The sequence below is a fragment of the Abramis brama genome, assembly GCF_963993115.1.
Source record: "Abramis brama genome assembly, chromosome: 22".
Classification (NCBI taxonomy): Eukaryota; Metazoa; Chordata; class Actinopteri; order Cypriniformes; family Leuciscidae; genus Abramis; species Abramis brama.
In genome coordinates this window covers 17267717-17282439 of record NC_139984.1, presented here as the reverse complement: position 1 = coordinate 17282439, position 14723 = coordinate 17267717, and the positions used below count along the sequence as shown (strand labels likewise).

At 36.6% G+C, this 14723-nt stretch overlaps 1 protein-coding gene and 1 long non-coding RNA gene across 3 annotated transcripts; both read right to left on the bottom strand.

The window, feature by feature from the left end:
- Window positions 1-2583: 2583 nt before the first annotated feature.
- LOC311073061 lies at window positions 2584-6105 on the bottom strand. Its single transcript, XR_014604106.1, has 2 exons — window positions 3179-6105; window positions 2584-3027 (listed from the first exon to the last, which is right to left on the bottom strand). It is a non-coding gene; the product is annotated as an uncharacterized lncRNA (long non-coding RNA).
- Window positions 6106-7533: 1428 nt separating this feature from the next.
- Window positions 7534-14418, bottom strand: LOC311073060 (putative oxidoreductase YteT). Of its 2 annotated transcripts, none has more exons than XM_084098485.1 (14): window positions 14200-14418; window positions 13660-13764; window positions 13470-13554; window positions 13307-13380; window positions 13098-13157; window positions 11634-11741; window positions 11488-11544; window positions 11286-11416; window positions 10887-10941; window positions 10683-10775; window positions 10163-10297; window positions 9968-10069; window positions 9718-9879; window positions 7534-9621 (listed from the first exon to the last, which is right to left on the bottom strand). In XM_084098485.1, exons 2-14 carry the CDS (start codon window positions 13750-13752, stop codon window positions 9484-9486), a joined length of 1293 nt encoding a protein of 430 aa, XP_083954611.1. In that variant the 5' UTR covers window positions 13753-13764; window positions 14200-14418; the 3' UTR covers window positions 7534-9483. The 2 variants fall into 2 exon arrangements, with proteins under 2 accessions (XP_083954611.1, XP_083954610.1); XM_084098484.1 differs by lacking the exon at window positions 14200-14418 and adding an exon at window positions 13882-13999.
- Window positions 14419-14723: the final 305 nt, after the last annotated feature.

Sequence of the window (14723 nt, the reverse complement as noted above, 5' to 3'; positions counted from 1 at the left end):
TCCCCTGTAGTTCTGGGCTGATTTCTCACCTTTCTTAGGATCATTGAGACCCCACGCGGTGAGATCTTGCATGGAGCCCCAGTCCGAGGGAGATTGACAGTCATGTTTAGCTTCTTCCATTTTCTAATGATTGCTCCAACAGTGGACCTTTTTTCACCAAGCTGCTTGGCAATTTCCCCGTAGCCCTTTCCAGCCTTGTGGAGGTGTACAATTTTGTCTCTAGTGTCTTTGGAAAGCTCTTTGGTCTTGGCCATGTTAGTAGTTGGATTCTTACTGATTGTATGGGGTGGACAGGTGTCTTTATGCAGCTAACGACCTCAAACAGGTGCATCTAATTTAGGATAATAAATGGAGTGGAGGTGGACATTTTAAAAGCAGACTAACAGGTCTTTGAGGGTCAGAATTCTAGCTGATAGACAGGTGTTCAAATACTTATTTGCAGCTGTATCATACAAATAAATAGTTAAAAAATCATATATTGTGATTTCTGGATTTTTTTTTTTAGATTATGTCTCTCACAGTGGACATGCACCTACGATGACAATTTCAGACCCCTCCATGATTTCCAAGTGGGAGAACTTGCAAAATAGCAGGGTGTTCAAATACTTATTTTCCTCACTGTAAATCTGAAATCACATAATATAACCTTGCTAGCAATTGTGAACAGAATCCAACATCATAGTCTTGAGATTTAACCAACTTCCTGTGAAAGCCGTGAACAATAGGCACCCCGTGGGCCTTCTAACAACCCAGAGAAACAGCTTATCTGGAATATTGGGCCTTTCTGGAAATGAGTTGTGGGTGTGTGGTCAAAATGAAGTGCTCCCAGGTAGGCGAACACAGTGCAGAGTAATATCTGAAAACCACAAAGTGTTTCTACAGGAACTTTATATATGAATGCTATCTCCTGATGCAAAATACCAAATGTTTCCACTATTTTAGCCATGCTTATCTGAAGCATATTGCATACATTTGGTGTACACGGAGGAATTACATGCAAGGCAAGGCAAATGTTTTACAAGGATGATTGCTTTCGGTGCATGTTTTGTCGATTCACAGAGTGCTTCCCTTGACGTACACATACATTTCGCCCTCTGTGGATGTTCCGGCTGAGTTCTCCACAACATGAATGATGGCAGCTTGAGAATCCTTTGCATGTTCTCTAGAGAGCAATAGAAAAAGGAACAGCCCGGTGACTGATAGTATTTCCTCTGTCCTCCAGAGATACTCTTTATCTCTAAAAGCAATAGAGGAAAACAACTGAATGGAAATGACATTAGAGCACAGGAGGAGATCTCTGCAAATGAGATGTGCACAATAAATGTTTTATTGCTGTTGTTTTCTGTTAATGCTTAGTTGTTGGTTGCAAAAGACTTTGTTTGGTAGTCTGTCAAATATACCATCACCTTTTTTTTTCTTTTTTTTTCCCCTTTTACATGATCGACTTGAGTTAGTTTAGGTGGAGGAACCTGACAGGGCTGTTGAGTAGCTTTCTCTCTTGTTGTTTTAATGGGTCACGGAGGCTCAGATCACCCACTGCATTTTTTCTTATGAGTAAGTCTCTTTGTAACCAAGTGCACCAGAGAGCTTCACTGGAAAGGCAGGGTCATGCAAACACACTGGCTGCCCCTGTCACTCCATAGCACCACTGTACACACTCACACAATGTACATAATCTAATGAAAGGAGGTCGAATAACTGAGAAATTCAATAATGCCCTTAGATGGATCCACAATTTCCTACTCAGAATATGATCATGACTATAGAGCCTTATTGTGTTATACGCAACTGTTCAAAAGTTTGAATTATTAGAAAGAAATTAATACTTTTAATCAGCAAGGATGCATTACGTTTATCAAAAGTGACAGTAAAGACATTTACAAAGTCACAAAAGATTTCTATTTTTAAAAAATGCTGTTATTTTTAACTTTCTATTCATTGAAGAATCCTGAAAAATTGCATCATGGTTTCCTCAAAAATATTAAGCAGCACAGCTGTTTTCAACATTGATAATAATCAGAAATGTTGCTTGAGCAGCAAATCAACATATTAGAATGATTTCTTAAAGATCACGTGACTGAAGACTGGAGTAATGAAGCTGAAAATTCAGCTTTGTCATCACTGGAATAAATTACATTTTAAAATATAAATCAATTGAGATTTAACAATATTACTGATTGTACCTTGGTGAGCATACAAGAGACTTTACAAAACCCAAACTTTTGCACAGTAGTAAGTATACACAAATAACATACATGTATATTATTATTTATACATATACAGTTGATTGTTAATTTTCGTTTAAAATAACTTGAAATGTTAAAAACCTGTATCAGTATAAATAAAATTAACCAGGATCAATGCTGTATTACTCATTTCATTAATGAACAAAACAGCCCCACTTTTAGGATATGTTGTAAGACAAATGGTACCAAAGTTGGACATTTAAAAAGTCCCAAAGGTTGATTTGGAAATATTTGCATTTCATCATGTCTGTGTATTGAACAAAGGTTGTTGGGATGTGTCAGTGCAAACCACACAAAACTCCAACGACTAACAAAAAACGTGAAACACATGACAACATATTGTTAGGCTTGTAATATTTAATGAAAAGGAAGTTTAAATCTACACAGGAGTTCCTTCAGTGAATGAGCAGGTTTACTTGCGAGGAGGATCAGTTTCCTCTGAGTCACTCGAATGTGACCTTGAGCAGCGAGAGCAGCTGCGGCGACAGTAAGTGCGGCACTATCAACCACAAGCAGGACCAAAGAGCAAACGGAAGTATAGATGTGTATTTTTATACCAAAGCAGCTGCTCATACAAAAAAAGTGGTTGTATTATAGATAACAAAAACATGAGGCAAAATGCTTATCTATTGCCCCTTTCATTAAAGTACTTTAGCTTGCAAAAATCACAACGGCCACTCTCAAGAGGAGTCTGGGACAAACACACACACACAAACACTGAGCTCCAGTCACAGGAATACAAGGGCATCCATTCTCAAGTCACGCACACTTTCCCAGGATGCTAAGGGAACCGAGACAAAGGGAGTCATTTAATTGAATAAGTGTGCTAGGAAGTAGCAAATGATTTGAGGACAAAAAACAAATGATTTCATGGTAACAGAAACTATGAAAGGCCATTTAGGCATGAGCGTAGAAAAGAAAGAGGTAATTACTGCTGTTTGCCTGGGATACGGCAATAGAAGGACGGGTCACTCAATTACCCATGGTCCTAGGCAACAGAGGGGCCGTGAGGTTTGCTCACCCAGAGGGGAGGTTTCCGCAGTGCATTGTGAAGAAAAGACCAGCACATTAATCTCCTCGAAAAGTGCCTTTTGTCTTTAGGCTGAGCTCCAGAGACTCAAACTCAGAGAGGAATACAAAAGAGGCAGATCTAGAGGAATAAGAAGAGAGAACAAACTTCCTTGGATCATTTATAAGGAATTTGGTTACTTGGGGCGTGTGTTTTGACTGCTAAAAAGCATTCGTTTTATAGCGTAAAACATTGAGATTAATGTTGTGCTTTTAAGGACGTTTATATTAGTACCAAGACATCACCAGGTCACCACTTCAAAGATACCACAGAAAACATTCAAATGACCTGATATATTGTCACCCTTCATGACCAGTGTGGGGAAACAACTCAGCTAAGTTCTATCTGATGTTGAAAAGGCAGAAATAATAAGAAACATGTACCGTTTGTGTTTATTTTAATGAACTTTTAAAGGAAATTAATAACATTCAGCAAGGATGCATGAAACTGATCAAGTGGCAGTAAAACATGGTGTAAACGATTTTGGTAACACTTTAGTTAAGAGTCCACTCACGGTAACACTTTATTTTGATGGTCCCTTTTGAACGTGCTGTTGACTATAAGTAACTTTGCAACTATATGTCAACTAACTTTTATTGGAGTATTAGTAGACTGTCTGCTTAATATCTAACTCTTTATTGTGATGGTCCTCCAACAGACACTCTACTGACTATAAGTAATTTTGCAACTACATGTCAACTTAATCTAACCCTAACCCTACCAGTCTACTAATACTTAACTAACACTCTAATGAGAGTTAGTAGACATGTAAGTGCAATGTTACTTATAGTCAACAGAACGTGTTAAAGGGACCATCAAAATAAAGTGAAACCCTCACTTTTAACTGTTGCTTATTAGCATGCATCTCAGATAGCGAATGACATCTGGCCCAATTGTGGCCCACATCTCCCACATTCTTGTGGCCCACGACCGCATAGAATGACGGCGATGACTCAACCTGAGTGTGGCGGGCAATACCATACATATCCGGGTATACATATTCAACTATGGCACATATGGCTCAGTCAGAGGTAAAGTTCACATGGGTCACATCTGGGCCACACACAGCAAGCCACAACTCACACTAAAACCGGCTTGATGTGCGTGGGCCAGATACGGCCCATATGACCTTTGCCGCTGCCAGAACTGAGCCATATGTGCCAGATGAGGCCTGGATATGTATGCTATCTGGGACACTACTAGGATTTTAGCTGTTTAATAGACCTTATAAAGCACATATTAATGCCTGATTCTGCATGGCGATATTTTACATCCCTTAATCCCAATACCTAAACAACTACCTTACTAACTATTAATAAGCAGTAATTAGGAGTTTATTGAGGTAAAAGTTGTAGTTAATAGTTAGTTATAATATTGAGAAATGGACCCTAACTTTCTATTTTAGAAATTATTAGTTTCCTTAAAAATATTAAACAGTTCAACTGTTTTCAGCATAATAATAATAAATGTTTCTTTAGCATATCAGAATGATTCCTGAAGGATCATGTGACACTGAAGACTGAAGTAATGATGCTGAAAATTCAGCTTTGCCAACATAGGAATAAATTACATTTTAGAAAACAGTTCTTTTAAATTTTAATAATATTATACCATATAACTGTTTTTCCTGTATTTTTTATTAAATAAACGCAGCCTTGGTGAGCATGAGACATTTCAACTTTCAAAAAAATCATACCGACAAAACCGTCTAGCGTTTATGGCTTTATCCTTACTGAAGGCCAGAAGAGATTAAAAAAGTGCGAGGCATTGACTAGTCATGTGTGGAAAGGAGCATCCGGTTGTAAATACGGAAGCGGTCTGCCTATGCCGTCCTACAGATTTCCTCTGAGGTCCCAGCCAGGATCTTGTTTTGGAATCTGCTGCTGCTGCCTCCACGTTTTTCAGCCGACACTCACCTCACAAGCTACATCCTGTGACTCACCATATCGGAGTCATGTTGAACAGTAACATTAGTTCCTGACATGGCTTTTTCCTGATTCCATCAGCGTGACCTACATACATCAAAAGAATGGATTCTGAGTGTCATTCAGAGACTTCTTTTTTACTTGGGTTTTCTGTGGCTTATAGTTTGCCAAACTTTAACCTTTTAACTCCCACTAACCAATTATTCAGAAAACACACACTACTTCCACGAACTGACCACAAGAAAAACAATACTTCTGGATGGATGATTTGCTGTTTCAACTGTTATGACAGAAAACAAGATAAGAGCCATTTGAGGATTATTGAGCAAGCAATTTTCAGTTTAAAAACTGAATTTCACAATAAAGTATAGTTTTGAATGACTTTTGTACTCGATAGAAACCATGAATCAACATAATTCAGATGAAAAAATAAGGTGTGCAACTTTGAATGCACAATAAGTTATGCACCTCAACACGTACTAGTGACATCACTAAACCTTGATAACTAGCTAAGCATATCACACAGCTCAGTAAGAATGCGATTGTACTTCCAAAGGATAAAAAGCCTGCTTTTGTCTGAGTCAACAGCTGTATTTTATGAGTCACAAGGTTCTCAAAGCTGAGCTCATGATGATGCATGCTGGTTTCGAGTGGAAATCATTTGTTCTACGTTTTGGCCTCACTGGTCAGATGGTCATAGCGAAAAAGAAAATTTTCTGTTGGCTAAATAATCAAATCCATCTGTGCAATGCTCATGTTAGAGGTGGAATCTAGCCGTCATCCGATTCATTACACAACCAGTGAGTTCAGTGCTCACCCTCCCTCACAGTCATAACGAAACTATGCTTGTTGAAAAGTGGCCACTGAGCAGAGTGACGCAATGTGGCATATCCTGTATTTTAGACATTGTGGTAAGGTTGAAAGTATTAATTTGATATTTTGTGAGTCAGTTAGGGCAGAGGTATCAAAATGCACTAAGATTAATCTCCTGGCTCGCTATACAAGAGAATGAAATAATGACTTCAACAGTGGGCCTTAACCACAAAGCTTAGGAAAGAGATATAATAAAGTTTCATGAGCTCTACCATATGGACATCAGTTATACCTCAACCATGTATTCTGTGTAAATCATTCGTACATCCATTGAATTGACATCAACTATTTACTTAAGAATGGTTTTACACACACAGTACCATTCAAAAGAAGCAGGGTCGGTAAGATTTTAAGAAGTCTGTTATGTTCACCATGGCTGCATTTTTATTCATCAAAAATGCAGTAAAACAGTAATATTATGAAATATTATTACAATTTAAATAGTTGTTTTTTTGTTTTTTTTTTAATGTAATTTATTCCTGTAATGGCAAAGCTGGATTTTCAGTATTCAGAGTCACATGATCCTTCAGAAATCATTCTAATATGCTGATTTTCTGCTCAGGAAACATTTATTATCATAAATTAAATTAAAAAAAAGTTGTGCTGCTTAAACTTTTGTGTGTGTGAGTGGAAACCATGCCATTTTTTGTTTATTTCAGGATTCTTCATTGAATAGAAAGTTCAAAAGAACAGTATATTTGAAATGGAAACGGTTTCTAAACATTAAAGTAACATTATAGGTCACTTTTGATCAATTTAATGCATCATTGCTGAATGTAGAGTATGATTAACGAAGTTCATTCTGCCAGTGTTTTAAGGCCCATATTTAAAGCCACGATTTTTGTAAGAAAACTAAATGTTTTGTAAAACAGTCACAATGCCCCTATTTACAGAGCATTTTTAAAGGTGGTACGTGGTGTTCATAAAGACAGTCATAAAGGTTTTTACCTTTGTGAACGTCAAATGCAATGCTCTTGTAATCTGTTCAAGTGAGATAACCTGCCCACAAAGTCACCAAACTAACAAGGTTGGGAACTGTGTGGACAGACTGCAAGGTTACGACACCTGACAACTCACTGTGACACTACACCTCTCCTCAGTCTGAAACTACATTTACATATAATGACTGTTTGTTATATAACTATAGACATTTTCACTGTCATACCACCAGTGTTTACATTTCAATGTATTTCAATGATTATTTGTCATTGCCATTGTTTTAAAATATGGTGTTAAATGTTTTGAATTAAGAAATATTCACTTTTTATTTAATCAAAAATACAGTTTTTTTTTTTTAACGTTATGCAGAGAAGCAGACAAGCCACTTAAATTGACTGTGAGCCATTTACATAGTCCACTGCATGACCAAAAAATGATTATGCATCTTTTGTTCTTGTACAAACACAGAAGACCATTGGAGGAAACCACTGGAAACCACTTTAATTGCCATTGATTCTGTAAAATCCATATTTTTTTAGTTTTCTCAAGTTTTGAATGGTTGTTAAAACAATAAAATAAAATAAAAATTCCATGCAAACTGAACAAAATGGCCAAAATATGATTATTTTTATTCAGGTAATTCATAATTCCACATGATTAGTTTGAATACATGGTCACATAACTTGATCTAGATCAATTTTAATATGAAACATTAGGTTTTACATTAATAAATACGGGTATCTTTAATGGCGCGTTTCCACCGAGCGGTACGGTACGGTACGGTACGGGTCGGTACCCTTTTATTTGCGTTTCCACTGCCAAAAGTTGAGAATGGTACCAAAAAGCCGAACCGTACCGTACCACTTTTTGGGTACCCTTCCGTTGGGGTACCTAGCACAGTGGTACGGTACTAAAAGGTGGAGCTAGACTCACTGCAGGACGTTGATTGGTTGACAGAGAATCGTCACTTGCGCGTGCTACGAGGGGAATGACAACATAAGAAGCGCCATTTTTTTATATACAGTTTAATATAATATACTGTTACTGTGTCACGAAATGTAATTTTAAGAGTTTTTCAGGCGAGAATGTAGTTGTTTAAAGCTCTAATCTGTGGTTTATTTATAAAGATGATTTGTTTTTCCCCGGTTGTGAGATCCATGCGATCAGCGGGCGCTCGGCGCTCATGTTTCCCGGCTGGATGAGCCTTTCCTCGGCTAAGTTAGTTCTTTTGACGTTCGCCGATGACTCCGACGGTAGTGGTTAAACATGAGATATAATTCGTCTTGTGCAGACCTAACGGGCGATCTTTGGTCTCGTGAATATATAATTCGTTCCCTGTCAATCGTTTTGACTGAGGGCTAAGTTTAGTTTCATATTATAGGCTATTTGTATTTAACTTTACTGTTGTAATGTTAGACTAGCGCAGCATTTGGACATTTGACTGAATTGTTTGCTTTATTTCTTATTGTATAGCTTCTTGTACCTTTTACTTAAACTTTTATATTGGCTATTATTGATAAAACTGAAATTTTACAAAAAGAAATATGGTTTCTTGTCATTTTCTTATTACAAGATTATCACTGATGTTTATTGCAACATTTGTACAAATGCATATATTGCCTGTAATGTGTAATTTTTTTTATTATTTAAACGAAAAGAGGTAACGTTAGGGTTGTGTTTTAAATCGTTTTGTTATAAATAGAATAACGTATAACGTGCAGTGAATAATCAATATGCGTTGCGCATGAACCACATTTGTGTCCCTATAATGTTTAATTTATTTAAATGAAAACGAAAAGAGGCAGAGTAGTGTTTTATAACATATTTCGTTTTATTGTTGCTTAAATTTGTACATACAGAGTAACAGAGATAACCGGAGTAGCAGAGCGAGCTGAGTGACGCTTTTAAGAACGCGCTGTACCATGTGCATGTAGGAGTGAGTCGCACATGGCAAGTACAAACTTTGCGTACTTAATATTGAGAAAAGCCTAATGTCGGCGCTTGTCTTCTTGTGACAAACATGTCGAGGAGCAAGAACAAGATCTGCTGTATGTCATCCATTGTAGTTTACTATGTTCTTCTTCGCGCGAAAATTACGTCGATCGAAACACCACGCCTATCAAGTAAGGGTACTGTTGGCAGTGGAAACGCTAGCCAGATCATGGTAAACAGACCCGAACCGTACCGTACTGTACCGTACCGTACTGTACTGCTCAGTGGAAACGAGCCATTAGGTACATAAAATGCATGAAATGTGATTCAACAAGTACTGTTTTATAAATTTTCTAAATAAAACAGACATGATTACGTTAAAAAAAGCACATTTGGTCTATTTCTAAAATCACTGAATGAATCACAAAAGAATAAGTGACGTCTAGAACGGAATATAAAAGAAGTCGACAATGTGCAGATTTGGTTCTCTCATATACATTTATCCGCTCTCGCCATCACATGGGTTCCCACAAATCATAACTCTGTTTTCCAAACGGGCACGTTCAGCCGCAAACACTAGTTTATGACTCGCTAATGTCTCCTTAGGACCTGACCTAATCAGAGTTGGGTCCTTATTCTATATTGAGAAAGAGAGAAGCATTGGGAGTGATCAAATTACTCAAGATTCTACAACAAATACAGAGAAAATGATCTTACAGGTCTATCGTCTTACCATCACAGCTGCAATGAAGGAGTCGATCAGGTGATAATCTGCAGAGCCGTGACCTCCTTTACCAAAGTTACCTGGAACTCTCGTGTCGGCGGTGTGCTTTGTGGTCCTATTAGTGAGGAAGTCGAACACTTTGATCGCATGTCCATCATAGGACAGTTCCCCCTTGTGAGAGAATAAACAAACAGGTGTTAAACCCCCTTACAGTCTTCAAAGTGTTAGAATATTGACACAACTGAGCAGGAAGTCCCACCTTACTACCATAGATAGATGTTCTGCGTCTACATATTTCCTCTGTAAATGCTACCATGGTGAATGCGGCAGTCAAGCCTCCTTCAAATTCCATGGTCACTACCTGCAATAAATGATTTAACAATACAACAATATTCTTTATTAATGACAGGAAACATCATTACAAGCATATATAAACTGTATGAGATTCACCAACCTGGTTTGAGCACACATCATTGTCACATTCGTAGACACAGCGGCCGTAAGGTCCTGTTCTGAGGGCTTCAGTCACAGATTCAATATCAGGAACCGAGCTGCGGCAAATTACTGAAACCGGCCAGCCATCACTCCCCTGATTTATGAATAACATAAATAAATAAAGTAAATGTTCATTTTGTGTTATATGCATCATATGATTATAAGCTTCAAAAAGAAGAGTAAATAAAGTTTTGGAGTTGGTAAGATATTTTAATGGGATAAAGGAAGTATTATATGTTCACAAAGTCTGCATTTATTTGTTCAGAAATACAGTAAAAATAGTAATATTGTGAAAGATTATTACAATTTAAAATTGTAGTGTCACATGATTCTTCAGAAATCATTCTAAAATGCTGATTTGAAGTCCTTACATTACTTTTGAGCAATTTAATGTGTCCATGCTGAATCAAAGGACTCATTTCTTTAAAAAACCGTACTGATCCCAAACTCTGGAATGGTAATATACATAAACACATTACTCTTTTCACTCGATCCAGGTAGATTTTCTTTGCAGAGTACGCACAATCCCCCTCTACAGGACAGTCTAAACAGCGATTTGCAGCCTTTGCTGGCTAGGAAAATTGAGAAATAATTATATATATATTTTTTTAGAAATCTCACAATGGCGATGTTTTTCATTTAATAGTAAAAAAAAAAAAAAAACACATAATAAAAAGTCCAACCTTGTTCTCTTTTGTGAAGTGGCTAAGCGACCCAAATGATGAAACTTTTAAACACCTGTAAAATAAAATCCACAAAAACTATTATTTCAAAACCATCTAAACCTTAAGATCTACCTTAAATTGATACACTAAGAGTCTGGAAAAATTATGTTTTGCGGAAAGAAGTGTAAAAAAAAAAGCAGAAGCAAAAATACAGAGCTAAACTTGAGAGCCTTTTCTATATTAGTGACCCACTAACATGAGGTTAAAAAAGCCCCATCCCATGCAATCAGTTTGAACATATAGAGAAACGCTGATAAAAGAAGATAAGACATTCCATACATTCTTTCTACCAATTCACTATTACTTTGTCTTCAGCTCAGCAGTGCACGTGCGCAAGTCACGTTAGACTAAGTGTACCTTCGTCCGCCAGCCCAATGATGAATCAGATCCAAATCATGGCAGGATTTGGCTAACAGAGCAAAAGAGCTTTCTGCCTCGTTTCTCCAGTTCCCTCTGACAAAGGAGTGAGCAAAATGATAGAACCCCACCTATCAGAGAAGACAGGGCTGACACAACACGCAGCACACGCACACTGCAAGTTTATTTAAACACAACCTACCGGTTCAAAATGTTGAATGTGGATGACATCTCCAATCACTCCGCTGTCAATCAGCACCTGAATTAAAGAAAAGAAAAAGTACATGTTGTCTTGTGCCTGAGAGCTAATATGATTGTTTATTAGGATTCAAAGGAAAGTGTAACTACTTTTATTTTGTGGATCACAGGGTCGTATCGGAGAACATGGCACACCGTGAGCATGACACCACTCTGAATGCAAGTCTCTACAATCTCTGTGCAGTCCTCCTCTGTAACCTTAGACACCAATATAATATAAATAATAAAATAATCATACAAATATTAATATTTTTTTATTTAATAACAAAATAAAATGATACCCAAATTACGAACAATACCACAGAGGTTTGTGTGTCAATGAAATATAGTAAGAGAGTTAAAAATCTTGTTTACGCACTCTTTTTATTAATGGTGGTTTAATATGCTTTTGAAAACATAATATACTATTTTCGAGAAGTTTAAATTTAGGGATTCTAAAAAATGTCATGTGGTGTAACATCATAACATCAATACATTTTCATCGCACCTTTTCCAACTTATTAATATATATGATGTATAATAAATATTTTATATATAACAAATATTTCACATAGTACTTTTTTTTGTGTGCAAATATTGTGAATTATTTATTTTAAAAAAGAAATGGGGGGGGGGGGTCTTGTTACATGTCATTTTACAGCCTAAACTAGTTAAAATATATATTTTTTAAATACAAAAAATAAATAAAAGTTTATGACAAAACTACTTAATAATAATAATAATATAGGATAATATAATATTATAAACTATGATAATAGTTTTTTTGCTTCATGATGATAGCAGGACAGTTGTACCATTTTTCTACTTTATACCCCCCCAAAATATCAAAATTAATTTTAATTTAATTCAGAAATTAAAAACTCATACTAGAAGAGATGTATTCAAATAATGTATGTAGTGTATGAAATGCATTTTAATTTTTAAATCAATCAACAGATCCCGTCAAAAAAAATAAAAAAAAATCATAATGTCGTCATGGACAATTTAGGGCCCCAGGCTGCATGCACACCCATACATTCCTCAAAAATGCATACTATGCCTATATATAGACCCATGGTTGTGGATCATTTCCATCCTTATGTTAACGGTATGCAGGGTAGAAATGAATGGATGGCTTTGGGCAAAAACGCCACCAAAATTCAAAATAATGCCCCTTACTGAGTTTTATTGTTTTTTTAAATGAATAGTTTACACGAGCAAGAATGCTGTTTTCCCGAATATCAGCACAATTGCAAATGTGATATTGACTTTATACAACAGTTCAATAAACAAGAAGATAACATAAAATTTCTCACATTTTAGATACAATATTGTCTTTTTTTGCTCTATCTCGCCAACGAAAATAGTTCTAAACAAAGCCACGGCAGAACCGTTGTGCATCTCCGAGCAACACACAGTGGTATTTTGTTCATGAATGAATTTGTGTTTGGAAAGAATCGGTTGAGTGAATGATTCAATGACCCATTCATAAAGTCAGTCACTTGCTTCGTTTCTGAATGAATAAGCCGTTTTGAATGAATCGGTCATGGAGCCTTTTGGCAAAAATACACTTACAGCCATTGGTTTCTCCAGCAATACATGGTAGCCTTTCTTAGCTAAAGCCACAGCAGGGTCCTGAAGAACAAAACAATGATTGGACACTCACTGAACCCATTTAAAGCAGACAACTTGAAGTGCAAGTTATGTCATTCATTAACGAGTAAAAAATAGCTAAGCACACCATGCTGATTTAAAAAAAAACTCTATCATGTGAACAAACGAACCTTGTGAAGACGATCGGGAGTGCAGATCAATACAGCATCTGCAAATTTCTCTCTCTCTACTATAGAACGCCAATCTATGTAAAAAGCAAACAAATGTACTTCCAAAAAGAAACACATCCAGCACTTTTATTGTAACATAAAGCTGGGAAACAGCTGGACGTACCATTAAAAGTGTTTTGATCAGCTACTTTGTGATGTGCCTGAAGCTTCTTTCGAGCAAAATCTCTGGGGTCAGCAATTCCTACTACCTATGAGGAAACAGTTATAGTCATGGTTATTCTTTTTTCTGGTTGTGATGAAATAACAGAGTTGCTGACTGTCGATATGAGATTAAAACACAAATAATAAGTTACCCGCATGCGGTCAGGATAAATCACAGCATAGTCTGAATAATTTTCTCCTCTGTTACCAGCTCCAACCACGATAACATCCACAGGCGATGGCATTATAGCAGATCCCTGCAGATTTAACAACATATAGACTTAATGTTTTTTTAAGTTTCAGTTTCATTCTTCCTACAACCAAATAAGCAGTACATATTTGATCTGTATATTACATAGCATTTGACATCTTACCATGCAAAATTCCTAAGACTTAAGATCTGCGGTTGGGACTTTGCTTTATAGGTTTGTCTCCCTTTAACTTCACAGGGTTATAAAGTACAGTGACTTTATGATAGGTTAGATACTGGTTACCAAACTGCAGTAAATTATTAAGTCCAAAGAGGCATTTTTGCATGGTATTGATAAATCAAATCTTTGCAGAGACAAACAATAGACTGTGAATCTGAATGGCAGAGACTTTAAAGTGAACTTGTCTTTTGTAAACAGATCAAACGCTTTGTGATATTATCTGAAGAAATAAGGGACGGCCGTCGTGTTTTCATGCGTTACCTTTACATCGAGCTCTCAGCGCCTCACAACGGACGTCTTGGTTCTTAATCGGATTTCGATCATATATGTGCTTGATTACGTGTATGAATACAAACTTCGCCTGTGGTTACATATATGAATATATGTAAAACAAAATACAAAGACAGTTTAGGCTGACAGCGTCTGGACAAGAGCGCTCGGCTCATTCATAATGGATTTGTTACTTCCTTGTTTACGTCTGAGCGATGACGTTCAAATGACGCAAGAGCAACGCTCGAAAGAACATGCAATGTACCAAGTCATTTTTTTCAACGGAACACATACAATTTTAAGAACATCCTGGCCTAAAATTACAACAAAAACACCCTAAAAGCACTTTCGGTACACGGTTCGTGGCCTATATTATGAGTCTTTGTAACAATCCAGTTATGTTAGGAACAGACCGATATACTGAAATCTTGAGAAAAATGTTGATGTTTATGTAGTAATGCTAAATTAGCGAATAAACGGATTATTTGAGTCGGGTCTTTTAAATAACGTTTGCA

Excerpts from the sequence above, each read along its gene's own strand:
- LOC311073060 (XM_084098484.1), bottom strand. Across the intron at positions 11,545-11,633 it reads CTGTGATCCACAAAATAAAA|GTGCTGATTGACAGCGGAGT; the intron begins GTAGTTACACTT and ends TCTTTAATTCAG. Across the intron at positions 10,070-10,162 it reads ATGATGTGTGCTCAAACCAG|GTAGTGACCATGGAATTTGA; the intron begins GTTGGTGAATCT and ends CATTTATTGCAG.